The sequence below is a fragment of the Cuculus canorus genome, chromosome 2 (assembly GCF_017976375.1).
Source record: "Cuculus canorus isolate bCucCan1 chromosome 2, bCucCan1.pri, whole genome shotgun sequence".
Lineage (NCBI taxonomy): Eukaryota > Metazoa > Chordata > Aves > Cuculiformes > Cuculidae > Cuculus > Cuculus canorus.
The window spans coordinates 71,159,271-71,178,023 of record NC_071402.1 but is presented as its reverse complement, the minus strand read 5'-3'; the positions used below and the strand labels follow the sequence as shown (position 1 = coordinate 71,178,023).

Below are 18,753 nucleotides of genomic sequence, written 5' to 3'. Positions count from 1 at the left end.
CTTCCTAATGTCCAGTCTAAATCGGCCCCTCTCCAGTTTATACTCATTCCCCCTGGTACTATCCCCACAAGCCTTTACGAATAGCCCCTCTCCAGCTTTCCTGTAGGCCTCCTTCAGGTACTGGAAGGTTGCTCTAAGTTCTCCTCTGAGCCTTCTCTTCTCCAGGCTGAACAAGCCCAACTCTCTCGGTAGAGAAGGCACTCAAGCCCTCCAATCACCTTTGTAGCCCTCCTCTGGACGCGTTCCAACAGCTCCATATCTTTCTTACGTTGAGAATTGCAGAACTTGACACAATAGTCCAGATGAGGTCTCACAAGAGAGGAATAGAGGACCAGAACCACCTCCCTTGACCTGCTGGCCACGCTTCTTCTGATGCAGCCCAGGATACGGTTGGCCTTCTGGGCTGTGAGCACACATTGCTGGCTCGTGTCGAGCTTCTCATCAACCAGCACCCACAAGTCCTTCTCTGCGGGGCTGCTCTCAAGTACATCATCTCCCATCACGTACTGAAAACGGAGATTGCCCCAACCCAGGTGCAGGACCTTACACTTGGCCTTGTCAAACCTCATGAGGTTCTCACAGGCCCACTTCTCCAGCCTGTCCAGGTCCCTCTGGATGATATCGCATCCTTCCAGTGTGGCAACTGCACCACTCAGCTTGGTGTCATCTGCAAACTTACTGAGTGTGCACTCAATCTCGCTGTCAATATCATTGATAAAGAAGTTAAACAGCACCAGTCCCAGTAGGGACCCCTGAGGGACACCACTCGTCACGGATCTCCATCTAGACTTTGAGCCATTGACCACTACTCTCTGAATACAACCACCCAACCAGTTTCTTCTCCACCTTACCATCCGCCCCTCAAATCCATATCTCTCTAATTTAGAGAGAAGGGTGTTGTGGGGGACCGTGTCAAAGGCTTCACAGAAGTCTAGATAAATCCGCTGCTGCGGTTACCCCATCATAGAAAGCCACTAAGTTGGTCAGACAGGACTTGCCCCTGGTGAAGCCCTGCTGGCTGCCATTAATCGCCTCTATGTCCTGCATGTGCTTTAGCATAGTTTCGAGGAGGATCTGTTTCATGACCTTCCCAGGCACAGAGGTGAGGCTGACAGGTCAGTAGATCTCAGGGTCGTCTTTTCTACCCTTTTTAAAAATGGGCACAATGTTACCCTTCTTTCAATCACCAGGGACTTCTCCTGACTGCCAGGGCTTTTCTAATATCATGGAGAGTGGCTTGGCAACCACATCTGCCAATTCCTTGACAGCAAAATGAAATAAAGTAATAGGTCCTATACTATCCTTGCTACAGGGAAGGAATCTCTTAGTATTCATTTCCAGAGCATGTAATCAGGAATAATTAAGTAAATGTGCATGTATTTCATAGAGACTGACAAATGGCACATATGACTTTGAGGGATGTGCCCTTGAAGTAGGATGGAGGTAATTAACACTTGAATGTTCCACCACACAAATTATTAACTGGTTTTGAGATCAACTGATTTCTGGTCAGTTAATCTTTTAGTAAGAGATCTTGTGAAGGTGATAGTTATCAAATTTACCTTTCTTACTAGTAGGAAAATGCTACTAGTTCTGTGAATGTAAAATGTATTCAGAAAACAAGCATCTGAGTAAGTAATAACAAGCTTGAGTAAATTTTACTGCAGACCACAGCTTGCTTTCTTGTGTACTCTCAGTTTTAAGACTAGCTGACTGGTGTGGAAGTAAATCTCTGCACATATCTAAGTCATGAATCACTTAATCGACAACAATTGGCAGTAGGGATATTAAGTTCTGCAGATGCAAGCTAGACAAAGTGGAAACACTCTATGTGGATGTGTGCATATGGGACAAGCTAGAAGTATAGTCAGGACCCTAAATTTCAGGAAAGTAGACTTCCAGCTCTTCAAGGAGTTACTCAGTAGAACAGAATTGAGCAGAACAGAATTGCCAGATATTTAAGGATGCTTTCCATAAAGTGGTGCAAAAGTGCTCAGTCTCCAAATGTAAGAAATCGAGCAGGGAAGGGAAGGGACCAGCGTGGCTGAGTCAAGATCTGCTGGTCGAACTGAAGAGCAAGAGTGACCTTCACAGGCAGTGCAAGCAGGGACAGGGAACCTGGGAAGAGTATAGGGACGCTGCCTAGTCGTGTAGGGACAGGGTCAGGAAGACCAAGGCACAGCTGGAGCTGAACTTGGCAAGGGAAATGAAGACTAACAAGAAGGGCTTCTACAGGTACATCAGCCACAAAAGGAAGGTTAAAGAAAGTGTAGCCACACTGAAGAATGAAAATGGTGTCCTTGTATCAACAGATGAGGAGAAGGCTGAGATACTCAAGACATTTTTGCCTCAGTCTTCACTGACAACTGCTCTCCTCACCCCTTCTGGGTCAGTGGACAACAAGAAGGGGATGAGGGGTTATAGCCCCTCCCACTGTAGGGAAGGTTCAGGCTTGTGACTACCAGGAACCTGAACACATATAAGTCATAGAATCACTAGGTTGGAAGGGACCCACTGGATCATTGAGTCCAACCATTCCTGACAATCCTTAAATTATGCCCCTCAGCACCTCGTCCACCCGCCCCATAAACACCTCCAGGGAAGGTGACTCAACCACCTCCCTGTGCAGCCTATTCCAGTGCCCAATGAGCCTTTCTGTGAAATTTTTTTTTCTGATGTCAAGGCTGACCCTCCCCTGGTGGAGCTTGAAGGCCATTCGCCCTTGTCCTGTCCCCTGTCACTTGGGAGAAAAGGCCAGCTCCCTCCTCTCTACAATCTCCTTTCAGGTAGTTGTAGAAAGCAATAAGGTCTTCCCTCAGCCTCTTATGCTCCAGGCTAAACAACCTCAGCTCTCTCAGCTGCTCCTCGTAAGACTTGTTCTCCGGCCCCCTCACCAGCTTCATTGCTCTTCTCTGGACACACTCCAGAGCCTCAACATCATTCTTGTGGTGAGGGGCCCAGAAATGAACACAGTACTCAGGGTGCGGTCTCACCAGTGCTGAGTACAGAGGGAGAATAACCTCCCTGGACCTGCTGGTGACCCCATTTCTGATACAAGGCAAGATGCCGTTGGCCTTCTTGCCACCTGGGCACACTGCTGGCTCATGTTCAGTCGACTGTCAACCAACAGCCCCAGGTCCTTCTCCTCCGTACAGCTCTCCAGCCACTCTTCCCCCAGTCTGTAGCACTGCATAGGGTTGTTGTGCCCCAAGTGCAGGACCCGGCATTTGGCCTTGTTGAATGTCATGCCATTGGCCTCGGCCCAGTGGTCCAGCCTGTTCAGATCCCTTTGCAGAGCCTCCCTACCCTCCAGCAGATCCACACTTCCTCCCAGCTTAGTGTCATCTGCAAACTTGTTAAGGGTGCGCTCAATGCCTTCATCCAGGTAAAAAAGATAAAGATATCAAACAGGGCTGGACCCAGTACCGAGCCCTGGGGAACCCCACTTGTAACTGGCCTCCATCTGGAGTTAACTCCATTTACCACCACTCTCTGGGCCCGGCCATCCAACCAGTTTTCAACCCAGGAGAGTGTGTGCCTGTCCAGGCCAGAGGCTGACAGTTTCTGAAGCAGAATGCTGTGGGAAACTGTCAGAGGCTTTACTGAAGTCGAGGAAGACTACATCCACAGCCTTTCCCTCATCCCGTAGTCGAGTCACTTTGTCATAGAAGGTGATCAGGTTAGTTTGGAAAGACCTACCTCTCATGAACCCATGTTGACTGGGGCTGATCACCCGGTTCTCTTGCATGTGCTTCATGATAGCACTCAAGATCACCTGTTCCATGACTTTCCCCAGCACTGAGGTCAGACTGACAGGCCTGTAGTTCCCTTGATCCTCCCTGCAGCCCTTCTTGTAGATGGGCACAACATCAGCCAGCTTCTAGTCCAGTGGAACTTCCCCAGTCAGCCAGGACTGCTGGAAGATGATGGAAAGGGGTTTGGAAGGGACATCCGCCAGCTCCTTCAGTGCTCTTGGGTGGATCCCATCCGACCCTATAGACTTGTGGGTGTCCGGCTGGGCAGGCAAGTCTCTAACCTCCTCCTCTTGGATCATGGGAGCCACACTCTACTCCTCTAACTCCTGGGTTTGTACACAGAGGGAACAACTTCCCTTACTATTAAAGAGGCAAAGAAGGCATTAAGTACCTCAGCCTTGTCCTTATCCCCTGTCACTGTTGTTCCTTCTGCATCCAGTAGGGACTGAATATTCTCCCTAGTCCTCCTTTTCTTGTTAATGTATTTGTAGAAAGATTTTTTATTATCTTTCACAGACTTAGCCAGTTTGATTTCTAGTTGGGCCTTAGCCCTCCTGATTTTTTCCCTGCATGATGCCACTTCCTCCCTGTAGTCCACCGAAGACGCCTGTCCCTTCTTCCGAAGCTCATAGATATTCCTCTTCTTTTTGATATCTCTCAAGATCTCCCTACTCAACCAAGCTATTTTTTTCCCTTGCCGGCTCCTTTTCCGGAACATGGGGATGGCTTGCTCCTGAGCTGCTAGGATTTCATTTTTGAAGAGCGCTCTTCATTTTGAAGAGCCCTCATGGGCTCTCTTGCCCTTAAGGACTCTTTCCCATGGAACTTTGCTAACCAGCCTTCTGAATAGTCCAAAGTCTGCCCTCTGGAAGTTTAATGTGACTGTTCTGCTAATCCACTTCTTCATCTCACCTAGAACTGAAAACCCTATCATCTCATGATTGCTTTCTCCCAGGCATCCTCCAACCGTCACATCCTCCACAAGGCCTTCTCTGTTCACAAACAGTAGGTGCAGGAGGGCACCCTCCCTCATCGGCTCACTCACCAGTTGTGTGAGGAAGTTGTCTTACGCACTCTCCAGGAACCTCCTAGACTGCTTCCTTTCTGCTGTATTGTACTTCCAGCAGATATCAGGAAGATTGAAGTCTCCCATAAGGACAAGAGGTAGCGATCTAGAGACTATCACCAGCTGTTTACAGAAGAGCTCATCAGCTGCTTCTTCTTGGCTTGTTGGTCTGTAGTAGACTCCCATCACAATGTCTGCCTTCTTGTAGGCTCCTCTGATTTTAACCCATGGGCACTCAGTCCCTTCCTTACCATAATTGAGCTCTAGGGTATCAAAACACTCTCTAATAGCGGGCTACACCACCTCCTCTCCTACTCTTCCTGTCCTGCCTGAAGAGTTTATACCCCTCCATGGTTGCACTCCAGTTATACGAGTCATCCTACCACGTTTCCGTGATGGCAACGACATCATAGTCACCTTGCCCTACAACAGCTTCCAACTCCTCCTTCTTATTGCCCATGCTGTGTGCATTGGTGTAAATGCACTTGGGCTGGTGAACCTTCTGCCCTCATAAAGGGAATAGAGCTCATTCCCAGTTGACTGGTCCTTGGAATAACTAACTCCACAGTGCCAGTTTCATCCTTACTGTCCCCAGATATAATCGCCCCCACGTGCTCTGAGGTGATGTACTGGCGGTCCTCTCCAGTACACCATCTCTCAGTTACTGGAGTCCCACTTCCAGGCTCACTCCCGATTAGGCTGGTCTCCTCCCCCTCCCCCTTCACATCTAGTTTAAAGCTCTATTTAAGAGCCGAGCTAGATTTTTAGTAAGGACTTTAGTTCCCCTAGGAGACAAGCGTGTTCCATCCCTAGTAAGAAAGCCTGGGGGTGGGTGGGTCACCCTATGATCAAAGAACCCAATGCCTTTTTCCTCACACCAGGCTTGGAGCCAGGCATTAATCAACTGTTTCTCTTTGACCTCCTGCTTCTCATTCCTTAGCACTGGAATGGAGCTAAACACTACTTGTGCCCCAGAGTCCTCCAACATTCTCCCTAGAGTCCTAAAGTCTCTCTTGATGGCTTTCAGCTTTCTGTGCTGTAAGTCACCTTTGCCTATTTGAAATACTACTTGAGGGTAGTAGTCTGTCTCTTTCACCAAGGAAGGTAGTTTTCTAGTAACATCCTTCACTGATGCTCCCAGTATGCAGCAGAGCTCCCTGTGGAGCAGGTCCAGTCTACAGATGGGTCCCTCCATTCCTTTTAGAAGGGAATCCCCTAAGACGATCACTCTCCTTATTTATGGAGGATGTTTTTATGGTCTTCAGAGGATGGTGCAGCTTAGGGAATGTTTCTAGGCTGTGGGAGCCAACTTCTTCATCCTTAGGGATGGTTTCTACCTGCAATGCTTCCTATTTATTCCTCAAGGGGATCTTGGGGCTTGTTGTCTGGGGGGAGAGCAGGTTTCCTGTGCCGGGCAGGAACTTGCTGCCGTTCCCCATCTCTTGTTCCCCCAACCTTACAGTTCGTCGGTGGGAGTTGCTCAGCTGCACTAACTCAAGCAGCCTGCTGAGTTTGTGAGAGGGTGCTGCTCCAGTGATCCATCTCCCTCTCACGTTCCCTTATGGTCTTTAGTCTAGTCACCTCCTCCCTCAGCTCTGCCGCCAGGCGAAGGAGTTCCCCCACATGAGCACAGCTTTCACAAGTGGAGCAGTGCCAGAGGCGTGAGCTGGTGTGGGAGGGGGGCACTGCGTACAGCCCGGGGTCTGGGAAGCTGCATGGACTCACTGAGGCTCTGTCTGGGTGGCAACATCTATCCTGCTTGTTGCAACATTCGGAGAGGTTTTAATCATCTGCCGGGTTGCCACCATGGTCCACGGTCCTTTATGGCCGTCCTCTAGCCCCTCCCTGCACCCTCCCTGCTCACCTCAACTGCCACTCAAACTGCCCCGTTACACTAACGTGCCACGCTTCTCTTCGCCGTGCTCTATGGGACCTGATGAAATACATCGCTGGATCCTGAGGGAATTGGCTGATATGGTGGCAAGCCATTCTCCATGATATTGGAAAGTTGTGGCAGTCAGGAGAAGTCCCTGATGACTGGAAGAAGGGCAGCGTTATGCCCATTTTTAAAAAGGGTAGAAAAGGTGACCCTGGGAATTACCAGCCTGTCAGCTTCACCTCTGTGCCTGGGAAGGTCATGGAACAGATCCTCCTCAAAACTATGCTAAAGCACATAGAGGAGGGGAAGGTGATTTGAGACAGCCAGCACAGCTTCATTAAGGGGAAGTCCTGCCTGAGCAACCTAGTGGCTTTCTGTGATGGGGTAATGACATCAGTGGATATGGGAAAAACAATGGTTGTAATATATGTGGACTTCTGTAAAGCTTTTGACATGGTCCCCAACAACATCCTTCTCTCTAAATTGGAGAGATATGGATTTGATGGATGGACTGTTTGATGGATAAGGAATTGGTTGGATAGTTGCGTTTGGAGAGTAGCCATCAATGGCTCAAAGTCCAGATGGAGATATGTGACAAGTGGTGTCCCTCAGGGGTCCATACTGGGACCAGTGCTGTTTAATATCTTCATCAATGATATTGACAGAAAGATTGAGTGCACTTTCAGAAGTCTGCAGATGACACTAAGCTGAGTGGTGCAGTTACCACACCAGAAGGATGGGATGTCATCCAGAGAGTCCGGGACAAGCTGGAGAAGTGGGCCTGTGGGAACCTCTTTAGGTTCAACAAGGCCAAGTGCAAGGTCCTACACCTGGATCGGAGCAATCCATGTTTTCAATACAGGATGGGGCATGATGTGTTTAAGAACAGCCTTGTGGAGAAGGACTTCAGGGTGCTTGGGGGTGATGAGAAGCTCGACATGAGCCGGCAATGTGCGCTCGCAGCCCAGAAGGCCAGCCATATCCTGGGCTTCATCAAAAGAAGCATGGCCAGCAGGTCAAGGGAGACGATTCTGCTCCTCTAGTTAGTTTATGTGAGACCCCGCCTGGAATAGCGTGTCCAGTTCTGGGATCCTCAACATAAGAAAGATATGGAACTGTTGGTAAATGCTGTAGAGGAGGGCCGCAAAAATGATCAGAGAGCACCTCTGCTATGAGGACAGGCTGATAGAGTTTGGTTTGTTCAGCCCCGAGAAAAGAAGGCTCCAGGGGGACCTTATAGCGGCCTTCCAGTACCTAAAAGGGGGCCTAAAAGAAAGATAGGGAGGGTCTTTTTACAAGGTCACATGGTGATAGGATGATGGGGAATGGCTTTAGTTTGGAATGGGGAAGATTTAGATGAGACATTAGGAAGAAATTCTTCGCTATGAGGGTGTTGAGGCACTGGCATAGGTTGCTCAGGGAAGCTGTGGATGCCCTGTGCCTGGAAGTGTTCAAGGCCAGGTTGGATGGGTCCTTGAGCAGCCTGGTCTGGTGGGAGGTGTCCTTGTTCATGGCATGGGGGTTGGAACTGGATGATCTTTAAAGTCCTTTCTAAGCCAAACCATTCTATGATTTTATAAATTACAAGTCACTTGGCTCATGCTGGAAGACAAAAAATGTAAGATTCCTCTGGGCTTGTGGAAAGAACCTGTGGTCATCTAATTTGGTGGGCTTAGTAGTAAGGGCACTGGAGGGTGTCAGTAAGCACAGAAATTATAGTGATCACAAATACTTGTGGTTTGAAGCTTGAGAACATTGAACAAGGATGCTGTCACTGCGTTGTACAACTTAATTCTTGTTGAGCCAGAGGGCCTACAGGCGAGTGGCTTGCAAAAACATTATGAGGGACTGGGTGCTCTTATTTTCATTGGTGTGCTGATGAGCTCTTCAAAGGATGTTGGTTTTGCTCTTCTCCCAGTCTTCCAAGCTGTGTCATTCTGATTCCAGCTAGGAAGGAGCCAGCATCCATAGTGGTGCCTTCTCCAGGTTGGAAGAGGAGGCAGGTCATTGTTGTATGGGTTTTCCCTGCTGTGCATGGTTTTGGGAGAGTAGGAGCTTGGGATCAACAGACCTGATGAGGGCATGCCGTGGGCAGCTCTTCAGGTTAACGCTTGAGAAATGCTAAGGAACACTGTATTCTTATCCTACGTATCTGGGAATAGCATGAAAAACTGACATGGGCTTTTGGGGTCTGGGATAGCACTTCAAGTCCAAAGCACTAAAATGTTCCGCAGTCTGGTTTTGTCCTGTGAGGGGTTTTTTTGGGTTTTTTTTTTGATTTTTTTTTTTGTTTTTTTTCTTTAAGATCTTGACTCATGATTTTATAGCTTGTGATTTGTCACTACTGAAACAGCTGTGTCTCCTTATCCCTACTTTGCCCCAGAGGTTACTCACAGCTCTCTGTTTTTGAGGGGAGAAAAAAAAATCTACATCTGTACCAAGGTATCTGTAGAAACATTTGAAGATTTGCTGTTTTTAAATTTTAGTGATTACCACAGGCAAATGTACGCAGTAAGAGTGCTTTTCTTAAAAAATAATTTCCATTGCAAAATGTATTGCAAAAATACTGTTATGCTTAGCTCCTTCCCAAACTATTAGATACCAAGTACAGTGCCAAACCAGAAAGTGTGTGAATAATTTTTAGTTTTTCCTAGGACAACTTTTTTTTTAAGATAGTCTAATTTGGTGTTTGGGTTTACATGTGAAAATAGCTGAGGAGCCCAGTATTTTAGGGTGGAAACTGAAATAAAAACAGCTTATAGAAACAGCTGATGCTAGATGTTTTATTTAAAACCATTTCATTTTATTAACATTGAAGCTCCTCAGTAGCTGTGTGTGCACTCTGCTCTCCTCACCAATGAGGTTATAAGCTAAGCGAGCAGGTCTTGAGGCTTGGAAACGTGTTTCTCTTCAGTTTGAGAGGAGGAAATCCTTTCCTTTCTCCATAAACAGATCATCTGGAGGGCTTCACATCGGGCTGCCAGAAAGTGCTATAGGGCTGCTCCAAACTCTACTCCTGTTGCAAGTAAAACTATTGATCTGAGGATCCAAACCTTGAACACCACCACCACCCGGTGCACCCACTGTCTGCTGGTGCAGCTTGCATTGCAATTGCCTGGAGTATCCAGGCAGCCGAATGAGTTTGTGCTGTGTAATTAGGAAAAGCTGTGAACTTACTACACTTCCTATTGCATGGAAACTACTCGTGTGTGTGCTTCTTCTCTGTGGTAAATGCAAAGTAGATTTGTATAGGCAAGCTCACACTCTCTTTATCTCATGTAAATTCATCTGCCTGAGTGCTTGATGTATGTTTGTTTTACCACTGACTAAACTAAGGTTATAATCCGCTTCTGATAAAAATGTCTCCAATTTAACCTCCTGTGGTGAACTAACAGCTTAAACAACCGTAAATGTGTGAGTAGCCCACGATCTCCAGCAATGAAGCCATGAAAACTAGTGACCTCTGCCAAGGTTAAGACTGTAGCAGTACAGCAAAATATTCATTTATTTCATGTTTACTGCTCAGTGACTGTTCTCACTAGCAAAACCATGGATGGCCCAGTAATAAATGCAAAGCCCATTTCCTAAATGGATTTATTCTGGAGAAATAAGTGGCCTGGTGGCAAAGTGTTATATTTAAGAATGTGTGTGTCAAGTTACACAGGAACTCTTGCCAAATGTGCTGCTGATGAAAAACTTCCAAAAAGCAGAGAGACCCAAAGAGGCATACTGTTCAGTGTAAAGTAGAATTTTATTTATTTTTTTATGTACTTATACATACTTGTATATGTGCATGCATGTCCTACTGCAAAGTAGGACAGTTTTAAATAGTCCTTGTCGTGTCTGGTTAAACCGATGACATTCTGAGGAACAGAGTAATTGGGCAGAGTAATAGGACTTCGCTTTGAAATGTGTTTTGTATCACTTGGGGAAATCTCTTCTTCAGGCTATCCTTTCAGTATCATCAATTACATTGGAAAATCATAATTTTTTTTTTTTCCCTTGAGGTATTATAGAATGAATCAAACTAGAAAGGAAAATCTTATGAAATATTATTAAACCTAGTTTATCCAAACTGTCTAAGTGATTTTTTTGATTATTTTGAGTATTAATAAATTATAGGTCTTTTTGATGCTGTAAGTACGAGTTAGTTCCTTTATGAGAATGAAGTGATTGTGAGATGTCCTTTGCTTCTACTTAGTGACTGGAATTTTTCTAATTAACTTGGTCTAGCACATTGTTCTCCTGGAACCAAAGCTATGGGTCCCACAATGTGGCTGTGAGCATCAGAGGAACCCTTTGCTGGAAAAGGTGGAAGCATCAAGTCACCCAACTGAGTGACATTCATTTATTTTACATTTGTCCTTGGCCATTTGTCCTGTAGATTCTCAGTACTGATTTCTTTTCAAGGTATTTGTTCATCCAAGTGCAAGGAGCTTTTAAATGAAAATCCAGCTGTAATATGAACTTCAAAGTGCGAGTGACAGCAAAACCACATAACCACAAGGTACTGAATGTAAGGATGCCTGGGAGGAATGTGCAGCCGGAGTTTGAGAGCTACTGCTAGTGGTGGGAAATACATAACTTAAGAATTGGAAAGCAATGGTCAAATGATGTGTCATCTCTTCAGAAGAATGTGATGCAAGGTTGACAAGAAGTGAGGGATTAACCTTTCCAGTTTATCACCCAGAAGCAATATTATTGTTAAAATAGTACTTCTAATGCAAATATCTTCACCATTTGTCAACTCTCAAAGTTTGTGTTTTCTTAATGCAAAAATATAAGGTGGAGATTTAACTGATCATCCCATCCATATTTCACAAAATGAAATAATAAATTTTCTACCCAAACCAGTTAAATATGGGTTGAGCTTTTGGGACGGGAAGGGACACAGCTTTGTTCATGAATAAGAACAGCTCTTAATATATGGCTTCTTGTTGATAGTGAAGGAAACAGCCTTCAGATGTTTTAGGGGCTGTTAAAAGGTTATAGTTTTAATGTTTAGAAATGGAACTATTAGCAGCTGAAAAATAACTAGCATGATTCAGAAAGTAACGGATAGGAGTGGGGAGGGGAGTCATGTTTTCCAGCTTCTGAGGTGTGCTTGCACAGAAACCACTAAAAAGGACAGATGGAACAAATGTTTCCCCATTTCAGCCTGCTGCATTTCAGTGTGTGAAGTGATTCATTGTCTTTTGGCAGAAATCATTGATTTGCGGTGAGGTACACAGAAGACTCCACCCAGACCTTTACAGACATATACTCGGAATACATTACTAATAAGTAATTAGGCACCTATTAATGTGGCTTATAACACATAGTTAGTGCGTCTCTTAAATGTTTCACTTGACCCTTTCTCATTATTGCCCCCCTCTTTGCTTGGGAAGAATATGTCGATGTAAAAACCCAGCATCTTGCAGTGACAGTCCGTATATATTCCTTATTTGCACAGTTACACAGGCAAGGGTGTGTAAACCAGGGTGCTCTCCTTTCCTTGTAACTTTTTGTGTATAATACTGGAATAATCTGCAGGGGAAGAAAAACCTACAAGTCTCTTCATATGTTGTTCCTTTGCATAATGGTTTTTACACTAAAAAAAAAATGCAGGATTTTGTCTGCTCAGTTTTTGTTTAGGGAATTGGGATTATTTCTACCTGAATTAGATAAGTTTGTGTTTTTTTTTAATGAAGAGTGAACAGGCATCTCAACAGTCTCTGTCTACTTATTTTTATCCATTCTTGTCAAATTACTGTTACTCTAGTAAATGTGTTATGGTCCTGAAATGCTCTGAATAAAACTAGTATATTAAATGATTAAGATAACTTGCGAGTGTATTGCAAGAACAGGAAGCAGACACATTCTGAGTTCACACTATGTTTTCAGATGGAAAAACTGAGGTAGGAAAGACCGCTTCATTTTGACTTCATTTGAAGATGAGTGTGTGTGTTTGCCTCCAGCTGCCTGTCATGTACCAGAAAGAGTTATTAGCACTGTCTTCCTTTTGAACTGTATTGGAGGTAAATCTTAACATTTAAAAGACTTTTTATTAAAAAAATCCAACTTATTATTTCCTGAGCCCCTTTGTTTCCATTATTCAATGAGAATAACATGAGCTTGAACATGACACTTGGCTCGTTGGATCATGATCTGTGAAGAACTTCAAAAAGGTTATTTGTTTGGATAAGATTTTCAGATGACTTTCAGAGAGATTCTTAATTCCTCTCTCCATGCACATGTGTGCTTTTACTGTCTCTCAAAAGAGTTGGCTTTTATACAACAATTTTTTTACGTGTCAATTTTTCTTCTGCATCTCTTGATTCTGCAATTGAATGGAGAAGCAAATCATACTGAAACTTCAGTCAAACTGTATCTTAACAGCTTTGAAATCAAAACCTAGGATTTATGCTGTCTGATTAATAGCAGGTTAAGAAACACTTTCCTTATTGTGTGTGTGCTGGCTTGCAGATCCTTTTAAGGGAAAACCTGATAGACTCAAGTGCTTGAACTCTGGCAAAAATTTCATCCCTTATGCATTCAACAAGGAATAGTTTGTTTTCCACTGCTGTTGTGGAGTACCTTAAACTATGAAATGTCTGACTGTGAGGCAATACCCTGTCCCAGAAGCATTTTCCACTCCCTGAAAGGTGTGTGCAAGCAAAGATGGAAATGCATAGGTGCTGAAATGAAAATATGAAAGCCAATTGCAAGAATAATGCACTTCAGGTATCTGCATCTGTTGCCATGCATTTGTTTCTGGTGGCGTGCTGTTGTCTGGGATTCTCTCATGGCAGTCAATGGCTCCTTCTTGAACTTAGGGATTGCTGTTGGATGCTGTTCTCTTTAAGCTGCTCCTCTTGAAATATGCAGTATGATTACTGGGTAGGGCTGATGGTCCACCAAGAAACCTGAGTGCTATGAGTGGCTGTAACAAAACGTGAAGCATATGTTAAGCATGTGTGCTTTGAAAACTTTCCACTAAGATCTGTATTAGGCAGGTTTTTATAACGGTCAGGTTGTTATGTTGGGCAGAAGTAGATGCAGAATTGTTATAAGGTAATTTGTCAAATTAAGCTGGCTTTATATGCTAGTTAAGTCTGAAGACATTTTCAGTGTTTATTATGAAGCGGTAGATTTATACAATTACGAAGTTGAGGTTAGTTTTCATCCGGCCTGTGCAATCTTTGGGATAAATTGGTGTGATTCAGAAATCTGTTTTTGCGTTGCTGATGAAGGATGATGAAAGTATCTGATTTTTTTAAGGAGAGGCTTAGAGCAAGGTAAACTGATGCCTGATTGATCTGATACTGCCTGGTTCAGAGTTGGCCTTTCTTTGAGCAATTCACTGGTATTGAACTTAATAAAAGCACAGAAGTGATTATGAAAGGGTGGTTTGAAGGCTGGGTGGTGGGAAACCTTCCTGTGTACGTTTTTATTAGTTTCAATTAATATTAAAGTGCCCATAGTGTTTGCTATCTGATTCACTGTATTTTATTTGTGAAAATGAGGAAGGTGAGCCTTTATCTAAACTATAGGTGTTTTTCATGTAGAGTTTCATAAGTTATATGTAGGCAGCAAAAATGAGCCAATTGCTCTTCACAGAGCTCCTCTGAAGCAGAATGAGGAAGAGTGGATATAAAGAAGGAGGATGTAAGCCAGTGTAGTGGTGGAATGGCAAAGGGTAAGGTCCACGCTCTGGATCTCCAAACTTAAAATCTCTTTGCTGCTGTTGCCAGTTTAAATTTAAACTTTTAGAATTTGTTTTGCATCACATCTACACTGCCTTACCAGAAGCTAACTGGGATCTGAAGGAAATGCTTCATCCTAGTTTAAAAAACAGAACACGCATACACAAATACAGGAATTTCGGTGAGCAGAGTGCATCCCACACCTGGAAACTTTAAAATCCAGACTACAGGCAGCTCTTGTGGGGAAAATAGTGTGTTGCTGCTTGGCACTTCAACAGATGTGCAAGCCTGCAGCAGCTTTAAGAGCGGATACACGCTATTCCTGCTTTATCCTAATGCTGTTCAAGCAGACCCTTCAAAGAGCAATTTCATTTGAAATTTTGGGGTTTATTTTCTTTTTTTAAACCTGTCGAGAAAGGGTCCTGTTCTGAAACTGGAATGGTGTCCTTTACAGGTACATAGTTCTTCTGTTTTCAGGCATGGAATTTGATTTTGGATTTCTTTTTCCTATATTCTTCTAGAAGTGATATTTTTCTGAAAATGTTTGTCACTGCTTCACCAGCCTGCTTTCCCTTGCATGTTTTTTAGGGAGATGATATAAAACATGTTCTGTGAAGTGGTGGGTTTATTCTGATGAAATTACAGCCAGTGGGAAATTCTGCTGGGTGTCTGTGGGAAAGAGTTGGCCCTGAAACCTCTCAGCAGAATCATAATGTATATAACTGAGGAAGGTTGTGCTGGCTTTTTATTTGCTTTTAATTTGTCTATAGAAATGATCTAGGACTCTCATGACATGAACTAAGCTGCATCTGAACGTGTTCTAAAAACGCCTTGTATGTTTTCCCACAATAAATTCATAGAATTGCAGAAGGATTGAGGTTGGAAGGGACCTCTAGAGGTCATCTGGTCCAATCACCCCACTCAAGCAGTGCGATCTGGAGTGGGTTGTGCAGGAATTGCATCTTTAGCTTCAGAGAAAAGAGAGAGAATGTGTTGCTCTACACATGGGAAAGATATTTGGCTTTTCTTACGTTCTTTCCTTTTATCAAGTGAACAGGTTTGGGTGCAGAGGCAGAGTGCTAGCCTAGAAATTGAGAATAGTGCTCTTGTCCAGATTGAGAGGATGTATCTAATGCTAATTTGTCTAAAAAGCAAAGGAGAAATGTAGCAGCTTGGTAAGATAAAGTCATTCTATGTAAGACCAGGATGAAATTGAGATAGTGCCTGAGTGAAGGATTCCTTATTTTTGTCTCGTTGCATGAAAAATGGATCATCCTTCATGCTTTCAAGACCCATTAGGGTACATGAGCGGATTTTTGAAAGTTGTAAACAACCTCTTGTTTGACCTTGCATTTTCTTTTCATGGTTGACTATGCCTAGCTTTAAGATAGTTGTGTGAAAATTAAAATGTGTGGTTATCATTTGGTACTCCTCTAGCACAGATTTCTAGAGAGTCATTGTGGTAGATTGACCTTAGCCAGCTGCCCACCCAGCTGCTCTCTTGCTCCCTGTCCTCAGCAAAAGAGGAGGAAAATAAGATAAAAAGAAGTCAGTGATTAAGATAGGGATGAGGAGATCACTTAGAAATTATTGTCATAGGCAAAAAGGCATTACTTGTGAAAAATTAATTTATTGCCAATTAAAATAAATGATGTTAAAAAAAAAAGACATAATGCATAATTCATAATACCTTACCTCAACTCCATCCTTTTTCCTAAGCTCAACTTCACTCCTGCACTCCCACCTCCTTTACCTCCTCCCTACGTCTTTATATAATTTTCTTCTCTTCTCTTTTCAGGAGGGGCAAGAAGCATAGTATTATTCTGAGGACCCAGCTGTCGGTGAGAGTTCATGCGTGCATTGGTAAGTGAAGTTCCACATGCCTGAAAGTGAACACATAAACAGAATCCATCTCTGAGAAGCAAACCTGAGGTGTATGAATCAGGCTTGCTGTGTTTTAAGTTAGGAATAAAGACCAATAAATTGATTTATCTGTTGCATTCTACAACTAGGTTTTATTAGTTACGTTACCATTAAAGTATGTTAAACAGCCCAGGGAAGTATAGGATTTGACAGTGAAGTGTGATGGTTGGGGACGCTTTGGAGAATCTTGGATTATTTGTCTTGCCACAGCCTTTGTGTGTGCCTGAAGAAGACTGTCTTCTAAGTTGGGAAGAGGATCTGAAGAATTGTTGACTAGCATATGACCTACTGCATTTTAGTAGCATGTAACATTTAATACTTCACATCCTGCAGATTCTGGCGACACATTTGTCATTATCACAGTGTCAGTGTCTTAAAAAAAAACTGGTTAAGACAATGCTGTAATGAGGAAAAATCTAATAAAACACATCTCGTGCTTATTATAAGAGCTTTAAGGTTTCATAAACAGAAGCTGTTGTGTTGTGATAGTGTTAATATGTTCTACAGTGTTCTGCAGAGCAGCATGTTTCACTCAGTGCTAGTAGCATTACTAATGCTCATATTCTAGTAGTATGATAGATGTTATGGGTCATTTAAAAAAAAAATTAAGATCCTATATGTACGTGTCATAGTTGTCTGTTTTGTTTTCAACTTTTCCATAGTAGATTCAATGCCTTAATATGTTTAGCTCGTAGTTATTCTTGCTTGAAGGGATCATAGCTGAAGCACTGGAATAGAAATACTTTCCTTAAAAGGATGAGGAGGAGAAAGTCTAGGTTTTCTATTATTTTCGCAGTGCTAATGCTGTCAGAGGATTCAGGCTTTAAGTACAACTAACTTTTTTTTCCCCTGCCCCCAAGATGTGTTATGAAACGGCCCTTTCTGGGAATTTGAACTGAGCATAAGCAACCTACAGAATTCCTTGAATACCTCCCATTGAGAGCAATCTCTAGGCTGCCTCATGCAGGAACATATTCTCCTCCATGACTGTTGACTTGAAGTACAGTAGAGCAAGCCTATGTGTTAAGTGTTAGAGGAGAAACAGAGATGCTGCAAAGTCTAGGCTCATTTTATAAATGTGAATAAAATTAAGAACAGCTTGGAGAAGCTTGTTCTTGTTAGGTCTGGGAATATCTTTGGCAAATCAGACCAGTACAGCAAGACAAGACTTCATGTTTCCTGGACTGAGGTTTTATAAAAAAAAAAAATCATGTAACATTTTTGTTCAGAGTGCAGCCATCGAGGAATTGGGAGACACCAGGTTCTGAGCTTTTACGTGTGGTTGCTCTGTTGTTAACTGTTTGCATTCAAGCTCGCTGCGGATAATTAGGTATATTGCTGTGCACGTACTTTAATTGTTCCTGTATTAAACTGCATTCCTTTGTCAGGTGCTGTTACTCTCTGGCAGTAGTGATGGATTTAGTGGTGAGTGAGTACAGAGGAAGTCAGGCTGCAAAACTTGAGTCCAGATTTCAAACTCCTAGAGCTGAGGTGTGTTTGGATATGGGCTTTTGGCTTGGTTCGTTATAGGCAGAAAAGCCAAATGCAAGATCTGCTTCTAATTTCCAGCCCCCCCTGCTGAAATTTAGGTTTTTAGGATGAGTTTTTGTTTCAGCCTGTAGCTGTAGTCTCTTTTTGCTTCTTTTCTTTTTTATTTCTCCATAACGGTGTGTCTTTTTTTTTATATGGGACAGTTTGAAAGAGTCAAGACTCTCTGCGGTTCTTAGCTACTGACCTTGTTCTGTGACCTGTGCCTGGCAGTTAAAGTTGTCACAGGATGGGAGGGTTGTTTCACTGGCACAGTGGGTACTTTTCTTCATCTTGCATGTAATTTTACATCAGCTGACTGTTAACATCATTTTTGAAATATAAGCATTAGCTTTTGAGGTTAAAAGATGCGTTGGGAGCAGAAGCCAGAAGCTAAAGCAATCCGAGATGGTGATACGTTGAAGAAAACCACCTACCACTGGGCTGTTTTCTTTCAATCTTCACAATATCCTTGGAAAGCATTGTGGTTAGCAATGTTACTGACTCTGCAAAGTCCTTCATAGGTAGCTAGGAGTGCTTGATGAGATGTGGCTTGTTCTGAAGTGCCCTCATTGCAGACCCTGCAATCATCCTTGCATTCAAGGTTTTACTTTGCTCTGAAGAAATGCAAAATGTAAAGAACTTGCTTTCCTGTCATAAAATCCTGTTTGGAAGTTGGACCAATTTTTTTTTTCTTTTTAATTTGCCTTAACATGTACTTTTAAATTGTGGGAAATACACAAGTGTTTATGTTCTGATGTCCAGATAAAGTTTTCCATCATTAGTGACTTCACATCGCTGGGGAATTCATTGTGCTTTAGTATCAGAGGATGGATTGACTACAGGCCAATATTTTATGAGGCTTAGAAGGCTTTAGCAAGTCTCATGTCAAGGGAAGAGGGGTGGTAGGATATTTTT

At 43.4% G+C, this 18,753-nt stretch overlaps 1 protein-coding gene across 11 annotated transcripts in view; it reads left to right on the top strand.

Annotated features, from left to right (window-relative positions):
* FHOD3 (formin homology 2 domain containing 3) overlaps positions 1–18,753 on the top strand; it is a 403,933-nt gene that overhangs the window by 46,271 nt on the left and 338,909 nt on the right. For all 11 annotated transcript variants that reach the window (XM_054057577.1, XM_054057576.1, XM_054057575.1 and 8 more), the window contains exon 3: positions 16,184–16,248. In XM_054057577.1, the coding sequence (XP_053913552.1) occupies positions 16,184–16,248 (65 nt within the window). The remainder of the gene's footprint in view (positions 1–16,183; positions 16,249–18,753) is intronic.